The sequence below is a fragment of the Myxocyprinus asiaticus genome, chromosome 40, assembly GCF_019703515.2.
Source record: "Myxocyprinus asiaticus isolate MX2 ecotype Aquarium Trade chromosome 40, UBuf_Myxa_2, whole genome shotgun sequence".
Classification (NCBI taxonomy): Eukaryota; Metazoa; Chordata; class Actinopteri; order Cypriniformes; family Catostomidae; genus Myxocyprinus; species Myxocyprinus asiaticus.
The window spans coordinates 23,170,940-23,194,145 of record NC_059383.1 but is presented as its reverse complement, the minus strand read 5'-3'; the positions used below and the strand labels follow the sequence as shown (position 1 = coordinate 23,194,145).

At 37.5% G+C, this 23,206-nt stretch overlaps 2 protein-coding genes across 2 annotated transcripts in view; one reads left to right on the top strand and one right to left on the bottom strand.

Annotated features, from left to right (window-relative positions):
• Positions 1-12,491, bottom strand: part of LOC127430389 (bifunctional heparan sulfate N-deacetylase/N-sulfotransferase 1-like) — a 133,004-nt gene extending 120,513 nt beyond the window's left edge. The window contains exon 1 of the mRNA XM_051680109.1: positions 12,237-12,491. The gene's annotated coding sequence lies outside the window, so the exon portion shown is untranslated. The remainder of the gene's footprint in view (positions 1-12,236) is intronic.
• A 1,583-nt stretch (positions 12,492-14,074) lies between these two features.
• LOC127430394 (pre-mRNA-splicing factor RBM22) lies at positions 14,075-22,866 on the top strand. The gene is made up of 11 exons (XM_051680118.1): positions 14,075-14,153; positions 14,534-14,587; positions 14,713-14,742; positions 14,849-14,981; positions 16,964-17,064; positions 17,967-18,139; positions 19,586-19,786; positions 21,096-21,260; positions 21,363-21,451; positions 21,813-21,944; positions 22,052-22,866. The coding sequence occupies exons 1-11, from the start codon at positions 14,100-14,102 to the stop codon at positions 22,198-22,200; spliced, it is 1,281 nt and encodes a 426-aa protein (XP_051536078.1). The 5' UTR covers positions 14,075-14,099; the 3' UTR covers positions 22,201-22,866.
• The last annotated feature ends 340 nt before the right edge of the window (positions 22,867-23,206 follow it).

Here is a 23,206-nt window from a genome sequence, read left to right as displayed (position 1 = left end):
AGGACCTTTTAATGATAAGAGCATTTTATGAAAAGAAAATGAAGGATAATTCCAGGAAAAATAAATGGCTTTACCTAAACTCCCTTCGACATTAAAAGATTAGCAGCGAAAAAACAGCTGGTTGAGTTTCTGCTAAGTGCCCGTTACTTTGATATTAGCGACATATAGTAAAGCAATAGAGGTAATTGCTTGTCTAACGTGCGTCTAAAACATAACAGCACTAGATTTAAAGAGAATCTCCCATGTTTCCATGCCATTAAGACTGATTGCATGACAAAACCACCACAGGGTTTCCCAGCTGTCAACTGAGAATGCAGTGCTGCAACCATGATGGCGTACAACAATAGGCATGTTTCTGCAGACAATCTGGACCGGTGACGCAGTGGTGTAATGAATCGCATTATGTTGCAGTGCAAAGGACAGTGTAAAAAGCAGCACTAGCTGAATGGAATGCCTTTATGGTTTTAAAAGTGTTTAGCAAAAGCCAGCCATTCCAAGTTCCTTTCAATTCCATTGTCCGTCTCTGTACAGACATGGGCTTTCTTGATTCAGTGCAGTCCAATCCAGATCCATAAAGCTATACATACTGGATAGGGCTCAACAATAAGGAAAGCTCGCTGGCCTTGTGGAAGCATGAGATTTTTGCAGTGTACTGAACACTGGTGCAAATTCTTCTGATTTAAACATTTTACCAAGGAAATTTTATCTAGCTGACAGGCATAGATGAGGTTTTGTCAAAACTGCAAGAATGACTAGGAAGTATGCTATAAAAAAATTAAAAAAAAAAAAGGGTTAAAAATTACAAACAAATCAGTGAGTGTTTTACATGCACATGCTCACCCTGATAATGGTTAATAAACTGACAACGTTTGTGGTCATGTGCACACTTTAAACTGTTTTCCTTTATCGGGCTGTAGTCATAAATGGTTTAAGCATAATCCATTCGACATAGGTAGATTTTTGCCCATTACTCCGATTTCTTGAGCTATTTTGGATTATGTGCTAGCACGGTGCAGCATCCATTTGGAACTTCAAAACTTCACTGTTTTTGATGACCTCAAAAAAAACTTTGATGACCTCCATTTTTCTGGAGTCAGATGAACATGAGGAATGATAAAAATTGAGATTGTCAAGAGATTGATAAATCAAATGCAACTTGACGTAATTTATTTTCTTTGTATTTAACAGCACTATGTATTTGAAAAGATGAATTTCATGAGTATCTGGAGCTTGTGCAGGACACTGCCTGAGTGATGCTCACAAAGATAGATGCAGTAAAAGAAAAGAAAAAAAACTGCTGATAACCACATTGAATGAAAATATTTAAGAAGCTTCTTGAGCTCAAACAAGATTTAGTGCTCTGTCTGTAATTATCCATAAATATAACTTTCTTTTCATGTGGGGAAGGAACAGTGCTTTTGTAAATCCTGTTTGCTCATAGCTTAAAAACAGAACAATTATTTTATTTAACACCAATAACAAACATGTTCTACATTGTAAAATAGTGTTTTGTTTTTTTTTTATCATGAAAAACATTGTGTTTGACTCTACTATAAATTATTGAGGTTAATTTTCCATTGACCCCTGTTGTTCCTAATAAGCCCACTGAGCAAATAACCCATTGAACCCTATATTAATAAATTGTTAACTGAATTCATTGTCAACTCTACATACTGGATCTATTGTCATTGCAGGGAGAAAATGAATAGGCGGAGAAAAAAATAGGTACTGGATTGAGAAATTAAATATTTCATGAACTGATTATGATGTTTGAGGTCTAGGCCTAAATCTATAACTTAAGGTGTTTATTCAGTAAAATCAATGTGAACCATTTTCCATTTTAAAAGCATAGTGGGCTTATTAAGAACACATGTGGGCTTAAATGGTTCACATGTTCCTTATAAGCCCACTCCAGACTTTTCACGTTTGCTATTAAAGTAACTTAATTTTGTCAGTTTATGACAATCGAATAAGCTGATTTTTGTTGGTTATCAGCATACTGCTGTCTGTGTATATAAATGTATTGCATGGAAATAGACAATTTAATAAGTATAAAATAAACAACATTTTTAGGCACATATCCATACAAAAATAAAATGCATAATTTTCTTGATGAGGACAGTAAAAATAGCAGAGCAAGTAAAAATATGAACTACTGGCCCGCCTGTGCCAGCAGTGCAAAAAAAAAACCCTGCTGTTGAAACCTACAAGATGATGCAACTTTTTTTCTTTTGATGCTCTAAAGACAAGCAATTTCACAATATTCCAGAATCCAGATAACAAGTTTTATGTACAAAACAACCCTAGAAAGGCTGATAACAAGCAGGCAGATGAAACTAAACAAGCAGTTCAAGGTCAGCTAGTCAAGCGTTCAGATTTCTGTGGTCATTAACCTCTTCTATGTACTTCAGCACTCAGCACAATGTCAACCAACTTTCTGTCAAGGGCCCAAAGTGCACTTGCAGTTTACAAGCACAGAAACCAGCACCATCTCGGGTCACCACTCATCACTAAAAATAAAGCAATGTGACGTGATAAAGGATGCAATTTAAAGCGCAATAAATCAGAGGCTGTTCATTATCTGCCTCCAGCATAAACTTCAAGCTCTGCTGTGTAGGTCTTTGCAAAGAGTCACTCTTTATACAATGATGCCTTTAATTACGGATGAGCAATTAACTTGTGTCTGCATTTCATGTCAACTAATCAACCATGAGAAGAATTAGCATTAATCAAACATGGGGAGGAAAGCACAGGCTCTCGCGTTACGCAACATACCAGAAGTTTCCTGAATGAGTGAGGCCACGAATACCAAAAGATGAGCAAGAGCATAGAAATAATAATGCCTGTGGTACACCCAGATGTAAACAGCTTTTGGAGGGCTCACAGAATGATGCTATTACTAAGCTTTCAAACCTAACAAACATGATACTCTATACAGCACATCAAAAAAGCTAAGAACATAATGTCTTAATAAAGAATTCTTTCTACCCAGTCCATTAGCTAGTCCTTAAACAGTACTTCTCATGACTGTTTCTGAAAAGTAGTGAAAGTTTAAAGGTGAAGTGTGTTGCAAAAGGAATTGCAAAAATAATGACTGAGCTCTTCCCCTGTTTGCCATTGGTTGCCCAAACAGACAGTGCCACCCCAAACTCACATCATTTGTTGAGCCAATGTTGCTATTTAAGGCTGGTAGGGATGCTCAAACAAATGGCAATGCTTTGAAAATACAACAGAGCTGTAGTGTTTATGTTTTCGGAGAAATCAACATACAAATTGTAAGGTGAAACTGCAGCTTAATCTAAAGGAATGGGGTGCATCTGTCTTAAAGGAATATGTTAAGCTCTACTGACAGCATCTGGCATGCTATTACCACAGAACATAATTTTTACTCGTTCCTAATTTTGGATTTATTTGTAATTTTTTAAAATTAAAAAACAAATAAAAAACAGGTACAGCAATGCATTTAAAATGGAAGTCTATGGGGCAAGACTTATATTGTTTTAACTGTCAATACACCCTTGAGCAGATGCCTTATAAACATTATGGTGCTTGTAATCAAGCTAGATATTAATAATTTTCATTTTCATAAATTTGCAGGTCTTTCAATGATTCAATGCATCTAGTCATCAGTAGACTACCCTCTTGCAATAAACATTTGACCCCATCCAGTGGTCCAAACCTGGTAGAGGATGACAAGTCAATTCACATGGAAAAAGTTTAAGGCTATTTTGCAATGCACATCACATTGTAACTATTCATACAAGCATAGGTGTAGATTTTGGTAGGAAATAGGGATGATAGGACCAACTTTCAGAAAATCAGAAATGTCCCAACCAACATTTGGGCAATTTTACCACACAGAAAATACTTACGAGTGACGGTATCTTTTTGAATATTATCCTTGCAATATGTTCCTACCAACTTTCAAACCAATCCTATGCCCTTGCATTCAAGACAGTTCTTCATTTAAGTGTTCAAGATAGATTCATTATATCTTGGGTATTAGGTCTAATTGATAGTTTAGTTTAGTAACCCAACATGAAATCGCATCTCTCAAGAACTATTTAATGTGAACTAGGTCTGCACGATTTGGACAAAAAGTTATACTGCGATTATTTGGAAAAAAAATAATGCAATATGATAAACAAAAAATAGTTTGGAACAAAATTATGTCAGCATTTAGGAATAAAAATGAAATACTCCAAAATTTGAGTTATGAGTATTTTGCTCACCTAATTCTTCCAAAACCATAACAGTGGTACCATTACATAAGGATCCCACTCACTAGTGATGCCCCAAATTGAAAGATTTTATAATAACTTCAGTAACCAGCAACTACAGAGATCAAAACAATTTCCCTCACTGCTTACGTAAATCCACTTTTCCTAAATAATTTCCTAATGTTTCATAAATTAAAAACATTGCTATTCAGAGAAGGAGAGAGGAAAATAAGCTATTGATGTACTGCTTAAGTAAAATCGAGTTCTAACTAAGCGCACTCTACTTCCCACTGCCCTGCTTAATTTGTCTGATTGCTCCTGGCAGACCACCCTCTGGCTCTATCCAGTCATGAGAGGTGAACCCATGGCACTGCACAGCAAAAGCTCAAGAGCATTAAATACTATGCAGACTGCAGTCTTGGCTGGAACCAATGCTCTACTAAAGGGGGTTTTTACCTGAAGGAAAAGGGTCTGAATATTCCCACTTGCATGTAAAAGTGATGGACATGCAAAGCTGCTGGCACTGTTGCTGCTTGTAAAAATATCCTGACTTATAAGAGCCAATAAACACGGCTTATTGAAAGATTCCACAGGAGCAAAACTGCATGTAGTTCAATTGTATAACTGGTGAATGTCTGTGGCTTTTGAATTAAGATCTCAAATCACACCGAACAACTTCACATGAACAGTAGATTTTTACATTTAGAAGAACATGTGAGCAGCGTTTACCCATGCAAAACTCATTTCAGTGTTCTGGTTGGTTGCCAGGGCATTGCTATGTGGTTGCTAAGGTACTCTGATGGTTGTTAGGGTGTTTATATGTGACTGTTAAGGCGTTGCTTACTGGTCCAAGTCAAAAGATCCAACCCAAAAATTTCTAAGATATTCTGCAGCCGGTTGCAAGAAACCCCCAAGAAGACCCTTACACAGAAAATTTCTGAGTGTTAAAAATACAGTGTTAAGCAAATCAGGTTGGTAGGACAAGGGATGTAATCCAGTTGCCTCCACTTGTTTATATGTATGTAATAATGTTTAAATGTCAAATTTATTAGGTGCATATTCCTTTTATAATGTTACAACTGATTTACCTAAGTTAATGCTGATAAATAGCAATATGTTCAATTATTAAGTAGTTTGTAGTTTCACTGTGGATTTGTTTTTCTTTATTGTTATTGCAGAAAGATACCACTCAAATCAAGGAGAGATGCATACCTGTGACATTGTTACACTATTTACAAACTTGGCTATGTAAGTATTTCTGCATAAATGTTGGTCAAGCAAAAATAATCTACAGTTAACAGGGTTCTTAAATATTAATCTCATGCAACAAGGAACTTGAATCCAAATGGTCTCTTTAACAGGAGCAAAACTATGCACTAAGTGGAGTACCTCTTTCAAGAAAGAATATGGTTAAGGAGGCAAGCACACTTAACCACATCACCTGTCCTGCTGCAGCTACTAAAATCTGCAGAAAAATATTACAACAATAACAAAGATCAAGGTACTTGATGAAAGTGCTATAAATGCCATTTGTCACATATGTACTGTATGAATAATGATGGAATGTTCTCTTTCTCTCTTTTTAAGTGTCTTGTCAATGAAGGATTGGATGGTGACATAGCCTCCCTTCTTCTTGTTTTGCACCTCCGTGCACCGCAAGCCTCTGGAAAAAAAAAAAAGAGCTGCCAAGATCAGTTTGAGAGATATTGTTGGTTGCCTGCTGAAGTTAGAAAAGGTACGCTTATGATCAATTTCTCTCTTTGAATAACCTGTGCATGATACAAAATCCCATTTAGTCTGCCCAGTTAGGGGATTTTGTGGGTGGTAGAAGTGTGGATGATCAAGACAGGCAGGACTGTGTACTGGCAACTGGAAGGACAAAAGCAGATGTGCTCAAGTACTACATTGTGGTCAACAAGAATCTGATACTGTCAAGCCATTAATTCACTTGAAGCATTCGATGAGGTTTTTAAAGTTCATTTTAATTTAAGAATATGACACATTTACATTCACCTTTATCTAGACAACAATTTACAAAATCAATCCTGTTAAATCCAGCCTATCATCGTGAGTGTAAGTGTTAAAGGAATAGTTCTCCCAAAAATTAAAGTTCTCTCATCATTTACTCACCCTCATGCCATCCCAGATGTGTATGACTTTCTTTCTTTTGGTATTCCGTGAGAACAGACCAAAATATAACTCCTTTTTCACCATAAATCTGGACATCAGCAGTCTCTATGCACAATCATGATTTCAATCTCATGTGCAGAATGCTAGATGGTGCTAGAAAGTGTAATCAAGCTTGAAATTATGATAATTTGTTCTCACCCAAAATCGATTAGATTGCTTCTGAAGACATTACTTTTAAGATGCCTTTATATGCTTTTTGGAGCTTCACAATTCTGGTCACCATTCACTTACACTGAATAAACCTACAGAGCTGAAATATTCTTCTACAAATTCATATTCAAAAATTCATATTCATTTGTGTTCAGCAGATGAAAGAAAGTCATACACATCTGGGATGGCAGAAAGGTGAGTAAATGATGCAAGTTTTTATTTATGGGTGAACTATCCCTTTAAGAGTAGTAACTGAGTGTAACAACAAATCCATGATGACGTTTTATTTGCAATGCATTCAGAAGGATACTTAATATGTTATCGCTCATATATAGAGCATGTACAGTATACTTTCAGTAGATTTCAAGTAACATTTTAATGAATCTGTCCATGCATTCAGATTAATTGACTAAATGCTATGACTAGTGAACAAGGACTGTTCTGTTTCTGCATTTGATAAACAGACATCTTATGGATCTGACTCATTTATACACATAATGACAAAGAGATGTATTTTTTCAGCACTTCACATAGATGTTTAATGATATGAAGGAAGTTTTAATGTGTTTTTTTATTTTTACCTAAGATTATTTTAACTATATTATTGACGCTTTCAAGGATGACACATGTTGTATGTTTCAGCATTAAACATTAATTTTTAAATTTAAAGGTGTTATTGGAGATTTTAAGGAAGACAAGCTGTATTGTTTCAATAAATGCATAACTCCCATTCTGATTGTCAGTTTTTTCCTTTTTTGATAATACACTTAGTTTACATTTGAAATATGAATTAATCATAATTGTGATGTTGATGTTTTAATATGTTGATGTTTTAATATTAAGTATAAAATATCACTATTAAAACAAGTTTCAGTGCCCTGTGTAACCGTGTTTGATCAAGCAACACTATTGAGTGTTAATGTTAACACCCTTAAAGGAAGTTCACCCCAAAATGAAAATTTGCTGATAATTTACTCACCCTCAGGCCATCCAAGATGTATCTGAGTTTCTTTCTTCATCAAAACAGAATTTAAGATTTTTAGGATTTCATTTCAGGCCTCCTCCTCTAAACCATGCAAGTGAATGTACTCCATTTTTTGACGGTCCAAAATGCATATTTAGGGTGCATCAAAATAATCCACACGACTCCAGTCGACAAATAAAGTTCTTCTGACCCAAACGATTGATTATTTTGAGAAACAAAACAATACATATACTTTTTAACTACAAATGTTCGCTTCCGTACATCTCTGTGATGTGCGCTCATGAGAGGGATGATGTAAGCTCGTTGGTAAGGTCACGCATCACGTGGAGGAGGAGGCAGGAAGCGCGTCATTGTTTACAAGAGAAGGAGTGCTGTACAAAAGTTTAATTGTATTTGCTGTAGATTTGTATAAGTGTACTGTTCAAAATGGTCGTTTGGCATGTGTATTCTGGATGCTTCAACCTTCAGAAATCCTAAAGAAAATGCATGCTGGGAAAAATATTAACTTTTCATCAATTGCTTATACATGATCATGAGCGATTGAAGCTCTGGCTTATCGCGCTGAACCTGGATATCAGTACTCCCCTACATTCTCTCAAATATTGGAGGGTGTGCAGTGAACATTTTACCCCTGAAGATTGCAGACCATCGAAAGAAACAAAGGGTCGATATCTGAGTTCGTCAACTGTGTCCATGCTGTTTTTTCAGCGAACTCAGGTATGTGTGAAAACGTTGTCATTGTCACACCTCCCTCAGCGCCCCGCTCCTCATCACCAGATTTCGAATTCACTGCACCTGCACTCAATTCACTCGCTCATCACTGCCTGCATAAATAACTCACTTTCACGCCACTTCACTGTCAAGTCTCACACAAAGGACTCGTGGTGTTTATTTACCTGTCTGTATTTGCTCTTGATCTTCGTTGATATCTGTTTAGTGCTTACGCTGTTGTTTTGTCTGTTACCTCTTCTTCAGTTTGTGAAGCTTCTCTTCTGTGTGATATCACCTGTACCACTGATCTCACAGTGTAAACCCTGTGAATCTCAGTAAACGCTCTTGCACTTGGTTTCACTAACTACAACTTGTGTGGCTTGAATTCCTGACAGTCATATAGCCTATATATTTCTGCTAAAGAAAAAGCACAAGTAGATAACGCAACGGCATTGCTCCGAAATAAAGGATGGTTATTTACTGCAGTAATGTTTTTTTTTTTTATTTATTTATTATTATTATTGTTATTTGTAAAAAAAAATAAAAAAATATATATATTGTTTTGAAATTGTTTTGGTTTGTGAATGGCGCTTGGTCTGTGCAAGTTTCTCTTGTAAACAATAACGCGCTTCCTGCCTCCTCCTCCACGTGATGCGAGACCTGAAAGTGTTCATTTTAACACACAGTGTCAAATTTCCCAACAATATTTTGCAGTGTAGATACTATTGGCTTATAATTAGAGTTGGTAAACAGAGTACCTCTTTTTATAAAAAAATAAACCAAAAGATTTATGACTTTTGGATCCGTTAACGGTTCTTGAACATGGACTCTCGCTCTTGCGGATGCAAAACAGTGCTAAAATTCTTTCACAATGTTTCCTGCACTACAACACCCTTACTAAGGCCACACCCACACTAATATGTTTTCGTTTGAAAACGCATCTTTTTCTCTACATTTTGGCCTTCTGTCCACACTGAGACTGCATTTTTGTCAGCGAAAACAGAGCTTTTTGAAAACGCTCTCCATACATGCAACGGCGATTTTTCGCATGAGCAGTAAGAATATTTAAGTGTTTTCATATGTTTCATTGTGGATGAGCAACTTCTGGAAAACGGCAGTGTGGATGGAGAGCGTTTCGAAAAGGAAAACAGTTTTCAAATGTATCCGGATTAATGTAGATGTAGCCTAAATCAGCAACGCGAAACATCCAGTGCAATCACTCCTATGAGCTGCTTCTTTTGAATCTACACTGCAAAACACACAACGCTTCCTGTGGCGATTCTCACGAACAAAATCAAAAGGCATATCACTTACGAATACAAGTAGTAGCACACCTTTCTTCAACAAGATGTACAATTTAAGGTATTATTTTTGTGGTATCATATTCAAAGTAAAAACCGTGCTGAATGAGTTATTTGTGAAAGTTTAATTCTAAGGAAAAGGGGACTGTTCAAATCCTTAACTTAAGTATGAGCAACAGTAATACCGATTCTTGCCTAAGCAAGCACACATAATTATCTGCTTCTAGCCTGTGCGATATTTGATTGAACATTTAGCCTTGGGCTATAGGCAATCAGCTACAATATACAGTATGGCAACATAAATTCTGAAGGTGTATGTGTTCGATGCATTCTCTGGCCAGCTCAAGGATCTGAAGTTGAGAAAGCCACCCAAATGAACGAACTGATTCAAAGTTCACCTCTCAGTTCTGAGCTGCTAGCCAAAGGCGGTCAGGAATCTTCCTTTATTGACTGAAGGTCACACTCAGGTTCTCGTAGCACTGCTGGCAAGGTTTCCTTCCTTTCTTTAAAGAAAAACTCAATTTGATATTTATCTTGCTGCACATTGAGCCACACAGATTGCATACCACGTATTTGCATGCCCCCGTTTTCCATCTGACTCCCTCGTTCACATTCAAACTGGAGATAAATACCAGGGTCCTGAACACAGACATTCATGCCTCTGGCTATTCAGCAAGGTGGCTCAAAATGCCCCCGTCATTTCTCATCATTGAATCTTCTAACTTTTCCACCCAGATGCAGCTTTTCAAACTGCAAAACAAGAGCTCTCACCCTAATCCACAAGACAAGCCATTCCGAACACCTCATGCTGCCCGAACATGTTTTGTTGTGCACTAAAAGATATTTTACAACTGCCGCACTGATTTTTCACAAAACCGCTGTTTTGCTGTACCTGAAGCCAATATTTTCTAAAGACATCTACTGACTTATTTTGAACTGCACACTAAATGCCAATTACGTATGCATAAAAAGTGCTAAAATATTTCCCTAAATGTAAATAATACCATTTGTTCTCATCAAATACCCTATTAAAATCTTACAAATATCACATTTTTATTTCATTTTCAATTTCAAATGAAAATTTAAAAAAAGTATCAGGCTCAGTAATGCACATTGTTTGTTTACCAAGGTTGGATTGCAACTCTGACACGAGCGTCTAAACTTCACAGCGCATGAAGATTAATCTAAATCTCAATAAGAAACCTTAAGACTCAAATTACTTCATCAGCACTATACTGTATTTATATGCTCTCTATTACAGTAAGGGCTTAAATCAAGCCATGAATCTAATTATAAAAGACGACTTTGGCATAGCAAGTGCACTATTTTTTTATTGGCCAAACAAATGAGACCAACCTAACAGGAAAAACTGCATTTAAATCTAGATGATCTGTTATCATATTATAAACAGACCACACTGTCCTCGATTTCCAACAGTAAACGATTCTCTAGAGACTCGGCAGACTGTCGACCTGTAATGGAATACCCATGTTTCTCTTGCATAAGGACTCATATGGGATGCTGATGGCATGATGTTCTGTTTAATGAAGGAAATTAAGCTGTTGCAAACAATGTAAATGTCCCACAATGACAACATTAATGCCAGACACTATTTTCCACAGTTTCACTAAACTGAAGAAAAACACAACCTTCAGAATTGGGTCAATAACAGGTCTGCTCTCCTCCAAAGTGGCACATTGTGTTGGTCCTTGGGCATTTCAAAGCTTCCTCCTGTGAATATTGTCCATACAAATGAACATATGTTGCAAAAACCTCTCAGATTTTTAAGTGTTTGCAAAAGCACATTACACAACACAAATATGAATTCATAAAATATACACTGATCCCAAAAAAATGAACAATACCAACAACTTTCAAGCAATTATTATGAGAACAAGTTACTGGCCTGCAGTCTCTTAAAGAACCAAGAAAACAGCTCTCGACAGCAAAATAATCCCATTTCAAAAACAGTGGGGAAAATTCCTAAAAAAGACTCAAAACTTCTCTCTTCTCAGTTTTGTTAGCTTGCTAACAGCTAGTCGATCCGTTTAATTTCAGCGTGGCGGCTAATGTAAACAGCTAGTAAAGTTGTGGTGGGATGCCCAGATAAAACTACTTTATAAATCCAATTTACAGCTCTCTTTTATGTTTATAAAGGTTTTATAGAATATATATGCATTATATACGCTTATATAATACAAAAACAGCTCCAGACAGTAGTAGCAGATTCGCTAAGCTAAGCTAAACAGTGGAGAAGGTAATTGAGGCTTGAGGAACCTTGAGCTTCTTTACAACCTAGTGAGCTGCTTACGACCGTTCAAACAACACCTATAATGCCCCAAAATGTTTTCTAAGTAGGCAGCTCGCTGTGTTTTAAAACACAGCCAGCTGTTATGCAAAAGACAGACACATTTAACCCTAGCTTGCCTATCCATTCCAACCAATACTATAACCATTATCTCTGCATAGATATCTCTGCTCGATAACCTCCAGGGCGTATGCAAACCTGTACAATCTACAGGACTGCTAACGTAATAAAACAAAAAACAAACAAAAAAAAAACATCAAGTTTAAAGTCGTGTATTACATGCTGCTATGTATAGCGTTTGGCCGGCTGTCTCACTTGCTGCCGCTATTAGCAATTTAGCTGGTCCTGAATTCAAAGAAAGATCCACTCACCAAGTTAATATCAGCCCTTAGAGGCAGCTGCAGTAGGTAAATCCTGAATCCAGATATGTTAATTCAGCATAGGGGGTTTGCAGGCTGATAGTAAACCTTCTCGTTTAAAAAGAATCGAGGCGTCGCAATACGCAGAGTGAGTGGCGTGTCTCTGCTGGGGCGAACCCAACAGAACTCGAGCCTAGCTGACTGACTGTCCTCTCGCTCACAGTCATACACTGGACTCACTCTTCTCTACAGGCAGCTGCTCAAAGACTGCAGTGCACAGACTGACTGCTAGTGGGCACCAAATGTAGCGAGAAATAAGTAGACTGTTATTTAATCTTTTTGATGGATAACATCAGAACTAATCATCAGTGTTATCCATATTGATATACGTAATCTTTTAGTCCATGTATACAGAATACATATATTCTATAGCCCAGACCTACTAATTTTCTTTTTTACTGTGTCTATTAGTAGCTACTTTTATTTATATACATAGATGTGAGGCGTTTGATTTTTATCTATTTTTTTGTTGCTTTAATTGCCCAGAATATATATATATATATATATATATATAATATTAATAACAAATATTAATGCTTCTTAAAGGGATAGTTCATCCAAAAATTACAATTCTCTCATCATTTACTCACCCTCATACCATCCCAGATATGTATGCCTTTCTTTCATCTGCAGAACACAAATTATCTTCTAAAGGTGATCAAAACTTTGAAGTTCCAAAAAGCACATACAGGCAGCATAAAATTAACCCACATGTCTCCAGTGGTTACTTCCATGTCTTCAGAAGCAATATGATAGGTGTGAGTGAGAAAATTCGCATTCCCTGCCCAGTATTTGGCGATATGCACGAAGAATGCAAATCGCCAAAAACAAAAGAAGAACAAGGTTGAAGTGAAAGTGGCCATTTATAGTAATAAATAAATAAATAAATAAAATGACTTGCCCCCCCTTAGACCCGGCCATAATATCAGAAGTATATGCCTGATAGACCATGCCATTATGCATTGATCTTTTGAAGTGAAACACCTGTCTACACAATCTCAGTCACTCTTTATTTAGAAGCAGCTGTGTTTTACATCACATAGTCTTCAATGCTCTCTGCTCTTTGACACTGATGGTTCATGGGAATGTCCATGGCTTTTCAGGAGTCATTCCGCACTCATTTAAATAGCAGTTTTGGCCAGTTATATATATAAAAAAAGAAAATCAAGAATTATTGCCTGCCCAGGGAACAGGAGTAGGCTATGTAAAACAAAAGCACAAAATGAATTACATTTTTTATTTATTCATTTATTTTATATAGATAGATCAAAATTAGCCTTGTGATTTGATTTCCATAAGCTGAACTCTGAGTCTATGCTCACAAAAAGTGAGGTCAGACTGCTGTGGATCTTTAAACTGCAATAATACAAATACACCACAAGCCAGGGGAAGTAGTGTGTAGTAATGCAGAAGTGCAGACTCTGTTCATTAGAGAAGTGAAGAATGTTTATTACGTCTGTTTCTGGCATTAATTCCCCATTATTTATAGGAATTCCTTATTTAACTAGGTGATGTGTCAGAAAGAAACCACATTTTGATTTCTTTCATACATAATGAATTGCAAAATGATTTCAGGAAAGCAGTGAGACCTGTTGAAATCCCTGACTATTGTTTTCATTTATGTTGCTTTTGAATTGAATTTTGAACGTTCAATGAAAAATCACATAATTCATTTTAAGCCTTCACCACTCCACAACAGCAGGTCGCGCTGTGTTAGTTTTCTACTCCGTACAGTAGCGTTGTGGGTAAAACAACTTCCGTTTAAAAAAAAAAAAAAAAAAAAAAAAAAACTTCCGTTCGTATTAGCTGGTAGAAATGGCGACGTCTTTAGGATCCAACACTTACAACAGGCAAAATTGGGAAGACTCAGTGAGTATAAAACATTCTCTATTTTAGTATTTCAAGATTTATTATTTAAAATTGAGTGTTTTTTGTCAAAATTCTCCAAATCAAATTATTTACAATTGTAAGGATCCTATTCTAGATTACCTTAGCTTCTGGCTAGTAAAAACCGTTTCTAGCATTTTAAACTAATCTAATCAATAGTAAAAAATATTTTATATAAACATGCGAAAAACAAATCAATCAGTTATGCAAATATGTAGAGACACAATAGTGGGACCAGTCCTCTTCCCACTCGCCGTATTGCTTTTGTACTGTAACTGACATCAGTAGTTTGTCGCATGATTTTGATTATTTTGTTCATATGCTTATACTGTATCTTTCAACCTGTCGCTTTATTTAAACAGGATTTCCCCATCCTCTGTCAAACATGCTTGGGCGAAAACCCTTACATCCGTATGGTGAGAGTAGTAGGGTTTTCTCAATAGACTTCTTACATTTATTATTAACTATACCAAAGCTGTATTTCTTCATTTGTGCCATAATGTAACTAACTTTAACCTTGTAAATCTGTTTCTTTCAACAGACCAAAGAGAAATTTGGCAAGGAGTGCAAGGTACTGCTGCTCGTGAAAATCGACACCCCATTTCTTTTACTCTACACTTTGAGAGTGCTGTCCAGCGGTGTGTTATTTTAATCTTTGCATGTTTCACGTCTTCTAGATCTGTGCACGTCCCTTCACAGTGTTTCGCTGGTGTCCTGGCGTCAGGATGCGCTTTAAGAAGACAGAAGTGTGTCAGACCTGCAGTAAAATGAAGAATGTCTGTCAAACCTGCCTCTTGGATCTGGAATATGGTAATGCAGTACTTTTATGTTTTAGAACTTTGCTTGTAACGTCCTAATTTGTGAGCATACTGTGAATACCTGTAAGTGAAATTGCAATGGTGATAGATGTTGAGAGGTACAGTTAAAGTCAGAAGTTTACATACACCTTAGCCAAATACATTTAAACTCAGATTTTCACAATTCCTGACATTTAATCTTAAAAAAATATTCCCTGTCTTAGGTCAGTTAGGATCACTACTTTATTTTAAGAATTTGAAATATCAGAATAATAGAAGAGAGAATGATTTATTTCAGCTTTTCTTTCTTTCATCACATTCCCAGTGGGTCAGAAGTTTACATACATTTTGTTAGTATTTGGTAGCATTACCTTTAAATTGCTTAACTTGGGTCAAACTTTTTGGGTAGCCTTCCACAAGCTTCTCACAATAAGTTGCTGGAATTTTGGCCCATTCCTCCAGACAGAACTGGTGTAACGGAGTCAGGTTTGTGGGCCTCCTTGCTCGCACGTGCTTTTTCAGTTCTTCCCACAAATTTTCTATCAGATTGTGGTCAGGGCTTTGTGATGGCCACTCCAGTACCTTGACTTTGTTGTCCTTAAGCCATTTTGCCACAACTTTGGAGGTATGCTTGGGGTAATTGTCCATTTGGAAGACCCATTTGTGACAGAGCTTTAACTTTCTGGCTGATGTGTTGAGATGTTGCTTCAATATATCCACATAATTTTCCTTCCTCATGATGCCATCTATTTTGTGAAGTGCAACAGTCCCACCTGCAGCAAAGCACCCCCACAACATGATGCTGCCACCCCCATGCTTCACGGTTGGGATGGTGTTCTTCGGCTTGCAAGCCTCACCCTTTTTTCTCCAAACATAACGATGGTCATTATGGCCAAACAGTTCAATTTTTGTTTAATCAGACCAGAGGACATTTCTCCAAAAAGTAAGATGCACATGTCCCCATGTGCACTTGCAAACTGTAGTCTGGCTTTTTTATGGTGGTTTTGGAGCAGTGGCTTCTTCCTTGCTGAGCAGTCTTTCAGGTTATGATGATATAGGACTCGTTTTACTGTGGATGTAGATACTTGTCTACCTGTTTCCTCCAGCATTTTCACACGGTCCTTTGCTGTAGTTCTGGGATTGATTTTCATTTTTCGCACCAAACTATGTTCATCTCTGGGAGACAGAATGAGTGGAACTGAACTGAGCGGTATGATGGCTGCGTGGTTCCATGGTGTTTATACTTGCATACTATTGTTTGTACAGATGAACGTGGTACTTTCAGGCGTTTGGAAATTGCTCCCAAGGATGAACCAGTCTTGTGGAGGTCCACAATTTTTTTTTTTCTGAGGTCTTGGCTGATTTCTTTTTTGACCCATGATGTCAAGCAAAGAGGCACTAAGTTTGAAGGTAGGCCTTAAAATACATCCACAGTTACACAGTCACACCTGTCAGAAGCTAATTGGCTAACTGCCTAAAGGCTTGACATCATTTTCTGGAAATTTCCAAGCTGCTTAAAGGCACAGTTAACTTAGTGTGTGTGTAAACTTCTGACCCACTGGATTTGTGATATAGTCAATTAAAAGTGAAACAATCTAATAAACAATTGTTGGAAAAATACTCATGTCATGCACAAAGTAGATGTCCTAAACGACTTGCCAAAACTATAGTTTATATAGCTAATATGAAATCTGTGGAGTGGTTAAAAAATGAGTTTTAATGACTTCAACCTTAGTGTAAGTAAACTTCTGACTTCAACTGTATCACACAGATATTGATGTGTTGAGTATTTTTGGTACTTTACATCAATGTACTGTACATATTGTTCAATTTTAGCTACAAATTTTTCCAACAAGCAGTTTTAAACTGTAGAAACTGACAATTCTATGCAATTCTAGCATTCTTGGGGGGATTCAGGTCATAGTTTTTGTAATGAGATGTTACTTGACTAAGAAAATATAAGTTTTCATCAAATCTATTATGTACGTTGCACAGGTTTGCCTATTCAGGTTAGAGACACAGGGCTGTCCGTTAAAGATGAAGTACCAAGATCTGACGTCAATAAGGAGTATTACACTCAGAATATGGAGAGAGAGGTAATGTGTCTGCATATTAAACATTTATTAATGTTTTTTTTATTTTTTTATAAGTCTATTGTACATCAAAAAATCTTTACTGAATTACACAGTATTGTAAATACATATACTACACAATAAATAGAAACAAGTATCTATGGGTCAAATAAACTACACTTGTATTCATTGGCGTTTGCTTCACTTTTCATCAATGGCTATGTTTCCATCCAAGTTGTGGATTTAATTTAGGCAACAAAAAAAACATAGTATCGCACAAACAATGTGCGAAAAAAGCACGTTTCCATTTCATGTGTACAAAAGAACAAAATTGTCACTTCTGGAGAAATTGTAGCCACTGTGACATTGTAAAGAAATTTGTCTCATATCTAGGAGTGACAGCGCAACACACAGATCTGGGAGCAATATGTGTGTGTGCGCATTCCTCCTCCCTTGCGTCTTTGCTATGCGGATCTATAAGATATTTTTTTTAAAGTGTCAATAAACCTGCTCTTCAGCACAGTTCAAGTTTGTATTCGACTTATTTGCTCTGTAAACACTTTGCAGACTTTGGACTTTCTAGAAACTGTTATATCAGGATGACCAGAGCAACATTTCAGGTGCGAAGATTGATCTGCTTGTTACTCCAGTTATGAACAAGTTATTCAGTCACATACATTTTTGATGCACATTTTGTATTCCAATAAATTCAATAGGAGTTTATTCGGTAAATGTGCTTCCATCATAGTTTATGCATATTCTTATTGAATAAAAAATGTATCCACCTCAAGCGAGAGAAGATTTTTATGTGCTTTTTGGAGATTTTATTCACATCTTCATGTTTCCATCCTGCAGTTTTATGTGATATCCCAAAGAAGTACGTGGATGGGAACCCAGCTAATGAGTTGTAATGTTTTGGTGTATAGATAGCCAATTCTGATGGTACAAGACCTGTTGGGCTGCTCGGGAAGGCACCGAGCAGCAGTGATATGCTGCTAAAACTGGCTCGAACCACACCGTACTACAAGAGGAACAGACCACACATCTGCTCATTCTGGGTGAAGGGAGAATGCAAGAGAGGGGAAGAGTGTCCGTACAGGTGAGCAACACTTCCAAAACCTACTTTCTATTTAGAATTATGTCCCAGAATTCACAATTAACAGGGTTTCCACAGTCATGGAAAACCTTGAAAATATATATACAAATATAAAATTACTTTCCAGGCCTGGAAATTAATGAAAATATCTGTAGTGAATATATATTTTTGTCTAGTTATATTCTACCAATGAAATATTTAATTGGCTAGACGTTGCTCTTGTGTTGAGTAAAACTTGCTCGCAAGACATGGTGATGTCCGATTTGTGAGGGAAACGTGTTTTTGAGTAGGATCTTTTCAGCTAATTGGTCGAACAGCTTTACAGCTCGAGCTGAATTAATCATAAGCGAACTGGTCTGAATCTAAATAATTTTTAAAATTCCTTATCCAGTAAAGACAAGCGACTGGAAAGGTCATGGAAATGTCATGGAAATCCATTGGTCAAAAAGAGTGGGAAACCTGCATTTCACTCTAGATCGTGTTGTAACACTCTGTATTTTCATCATTTAGATTTTATTCCTTGTACAGCCACAACATTAAAACCACCTGTCTAATATTGTGTAGCCCCCCCCCCCCCCCCCGTGCTGCCAAAACAGCACCAACCAGCATCACAAAATAGCATTCTGACCATTCTCTGTTGACCTCTCTCATCAACAAGGCATTTCCATCCGCAGAACTGCCGCTCACTGAATGTTTTTTGTTTTTGCACCATTCTAAGTAAATTCTAGAGACTGTTGTGTGTGAAAATCCCAGGATATCAGCAGTTACATAAATACTCAAACCAGCCAATCTAGCAACAACAAACAGTTTTAATGTTGTGGCTGATCGATGTATCTGATTGCTTGCTTGATAAACCTCATATATTTTTATAGTGGCATTTTTGTTTTGTCCTCTTTTTTTTTTTCCCAAATTGGAATGGCCAATTCCCAATGTGCTTTTAAGTCCTCGTGGTCACGTAGTGATTCACCTCAGTCCGGGTGGTAGAGGATGGATCCCAGTTACCTCCGCGTCTGAGATCGTCAACCCGCGCATCTTATCATGTGGCTTGTTGAGCGCGTTGCTACGGAGACATAGCACGTGTGGAGGCTTCACACTACCCACCGCGGCATCCATGCTCAACTCACCACGCGCCTCACCGAGTACGAACCACATTATATCGACCACGAGGAGGTTACCCCATGTGACTCTACCCTCCCTAGCAACCGGGCCAATTTGGTTGCTTAGGAGACCTGGCTTAAGTCACTCAGCACGCCCTGGGATGTGAACTAGCGAACTAGCGAACTCCAGGGGTGGTAGCCAGCGTCTTTACCACTGAGCTACCCAGGCCCCCCTAGAGTGGCATTTTTAATCAAATGTGCTGAAATGCTGATTTATGTATGAGCAATCATGAATTATGATTAAATTTTCAAGCATGCCTTGTGGAAGAATTTAATTACTTTAACATAACAGGCACGAGAAGCCCACTGATCCAGATGACCCATTGGCCGACCAGAACATTAAGGACCGTTTCTATGGCATCAATGACCCTGTGGCTGATAAACTCCTTAAGCGGGCCACCACCATGCCCAGACTGGACCCACCTGAGGACAAGACCATCACCACACTCTATATCGGGGGGCTAGGAGAAAATGTTACAGACTCTGAGCTCAGGTTGGTGCACTACAGATCATCTATGCATGAAACTTGATTCAAAGAAAATAGTTGAATAGAACTGTCATATTATTAAAAGAGGCACAACATCTTTGTTCAGACAGGCAATAGGTGTATCTAACGTTTATTATTTGAACAGCAAAAAACTCATGAAGAACCAAACTACATACATATGTGGTTTTAAACACACATAATATACACTCACTGAGCACTTTATTATTAGCACCTGTTCACCTATTTATTCATGCGATAATCTAATCAACCATTCGTGTGGCAGCAGTGCAATGCATGAACATGACAGTGAGATCACTTTTCTTCAGTGGCCACCCAGTCACCGGATCTTAATCCAATAGAACACCTTTTGGATGTGGTAGAACAGGAGATTCGTATGAATGTGCAGCTGACAAATCTGCAGAAATTGCGTGATGCAATCATGTCAACATGGACCAGAATCTCAAAGGAATGTTTCCAACATCTTGTGGAATCCATGCCATGAAGAATTGAGGCTGTTTTGAGAACACAGGGAGGCCCTACCCAGTATTAGTATAGTGTTCCTAATAAAATGCTCAGTAAGTGTATGTATAAAAATTTTAACACTCAAATAAGCACATAAAGGCATCATAAAAGTAATCCGTATGACTCCAGTGTTTTAATCCTTATTTTCTGAAGTGATTTTATAGTTGTGAGTGATAAATATTTAAGTCCTTTTTTGCTTGAAATTCATCTCCCTGTCCAGTAGGGGGCGGTATGCATGAAGAATGTGAATCAACAAAAACATAAGAAGAAGAATGTGAAAGTGATCTGTTTCTCACCCACACCTATCATATCGCTTCTGAAGACATTGATTTAACCACTTTGTGGTTATGGATTATTTTTATGCTGATTTATGTAATTTTTTTGAGCTTCAAATTTTTGGCACCCATTCACTTACAATTGTGTGGACCTACAGAGCTGAAATATTCTTCTAAAAATCTTAATTTGAGTAGCAGATGAAAGAAAGTCATATACATCTGGGATGGCATAAGGGTTGGTAAATGATGAGAGCATTTTCATTTTTGGGTGAACTATCCCTTTAAGCCATTACTATGGCAACAGTGTTGATATACCAAATATTGACAACACTGTCTGGAAAAATTGTAAAATCGATTTCATTACTTACAAAATTGCAGTGCAAGCAGTCAGTTTGAAAGATTGGATTTGTAAACACAAATAGATTATTGTAAACAAAGCCATAGTGTCATTTTCTGATGGAAGAGGCCTAATGCCGAACTGTTCCAGGTTCCAAATTGCCTTTTGTTTTTCTCTGTAGGAATCACTTCTACCAGTTTGGAGAGATTCGTACCATCACCATTGTTCAAAGGCAGCAGTGTGCTTTCATCCAGTTCGCCACACGGCAGGCCGCAGAGACAGCAGCAGAGAAATCCTTTAACAAACTCATTATCAATGGACGGCGCCTTAACGTTAAATGGGGCAGGTTAGTGACTGAATATACAGTACATAAGAAACCTGAAATTCAGAAAAGTTCATATATGGTTCCCTCTGCGCTGACTACTGAATGTTTCAATGTGTGGTTCAGGTCACAGGCAGCCCGAGGCAAAGAGAGAGAGAACGATGGGGTAACAGAGAGTGGAATCAGGCTGGAGCCAGTGCCAGGTCTCCCTGGAGGTAAAAAACAGAGCTTAGTTCAATTCTCTCACACATACTCACCATAACGCTTAAGTAAAACAATATGGAGGTGTATTTAAGAAGTGGATCATTCTTCTAGAGACTTGTTCACAGATACTTGTGTTGTGTTCACAGATACTCTGTAACCATTTGTATCTTGTTCATTAAAGCTTTTCTACTGCTTAAACAGTATAGCATCATTTGATTGCAGATGCCATTTGGTTTGACATTTTGTTTTGTGATGCAACTATATTCATACAGTTTAAGTGTGGCTTAAGTGTTCAAATACTTTTTGGGGCCACTGTACATAGTGTTAAGTAGAGCAGTATGTGATTTTTGTCTTCCCATATCTTTCCAACAGCTCTGCCCCCACCACCTGTGTCTGATGAGGACTCGCCAGCCAACTACTTTAACCTGGGTCCCACCAGCTCTCCTGCTGTCATGAACCTGGGACTGCCTCCTCCACCTGGGGTTGCCATGCCCCCACCACCTGGTCAGTCTCACCCCATTCACTTGTCACTTGTTGTTTGCTCTTCTATAACCTAAGGTGAAGCGCTCTTATACCTCTCATATATTAAATGTCCCTTCTGTTCTCTCCAGGTTTTGGTCCTCCTATGTTCCATGCCATGGATCACATGGCCCCACCCATGCCCCCTCCAATGGCCATGAGGCCCCCTGGACAGGTCCACTACCCATCCCAGGATCCTCAGCGGATGGGTGCCCATGCAAGTCGCCTTGGAGGCCCTTAAATAAGTCATACAGCTACCCACTGTTCAGTGCTGAATGATAAACAACTGAACCTGGATTGATGTCACCATTACCCTTATTTGTTAAGTCTGTTTATATCTGGCAATCATATGTTGGCAAAGTAATTTAGTAAGATGGAGTGTGGATATGTTCCAGACAATAAGGGAAAAACAAAAACAAAAACAGCATCTTGAAATTTAAATCATGAGATTTATTTTGGATGTTGTTTATGCTTTTGAAACAACCCATGATGGTTTCTGTCATCTTAAAATTTGGATGAAGCTTGCCGACTTGGCACAGGCTTTTGTGTATTTTGTTTTTTATAATATGAAACGTGGATGTCTTGCATTTCTGGAATCTGTGTTATAGGGCCAAATGACAGAATAATTGGTTGCAGTGACCAACAATAACCACGTGGGAGCACTATTGGCCATTTCAGGAGTCTGAAATAATATAACATTTTTGTTTTTGACACTTTATTGTCCTTAACCTCTGAAATATTCCAAGGTTAATTTTGCATTCTGCACCAGTGTCCATCCTTGTACGTTTTAGCATGTATCTGTTTTTATAAATATAAAGAACAATGTGTTGTCCTGCATTGTAAGCCTAAGTAGATCGTAGAAACCATTTGCGCCAGTGGTCTCTACGATCAACTTAAGCTTGCAATGCTTTTGGGAAAAGCATTTACCTTTTTTTTTTTTTTTTTTTTTTTTTTTCTCTCTAATGTACAGCTGTCTTGTTTGTGGTTACATTAAATCCAATTCACATTTTGAATTGTTGTGGCATAATTAAGTAATTATTATTTGTAAGCAAGTAAACAGTACATAACAGTATCATAGCATGTTAAAAGACAATAAGGTATAGTTCACCCAAAAATTAAGATTCTCTCATCATTACTCACCCTCATGCCATCCCAGGTGTGTCTGACTTACTTTCTTCTGCAGAACACAAATTTTGTTTTTCAGAAGAATATTTCAGCTCTGTAGGTCCATACAATGCAAGTGACTG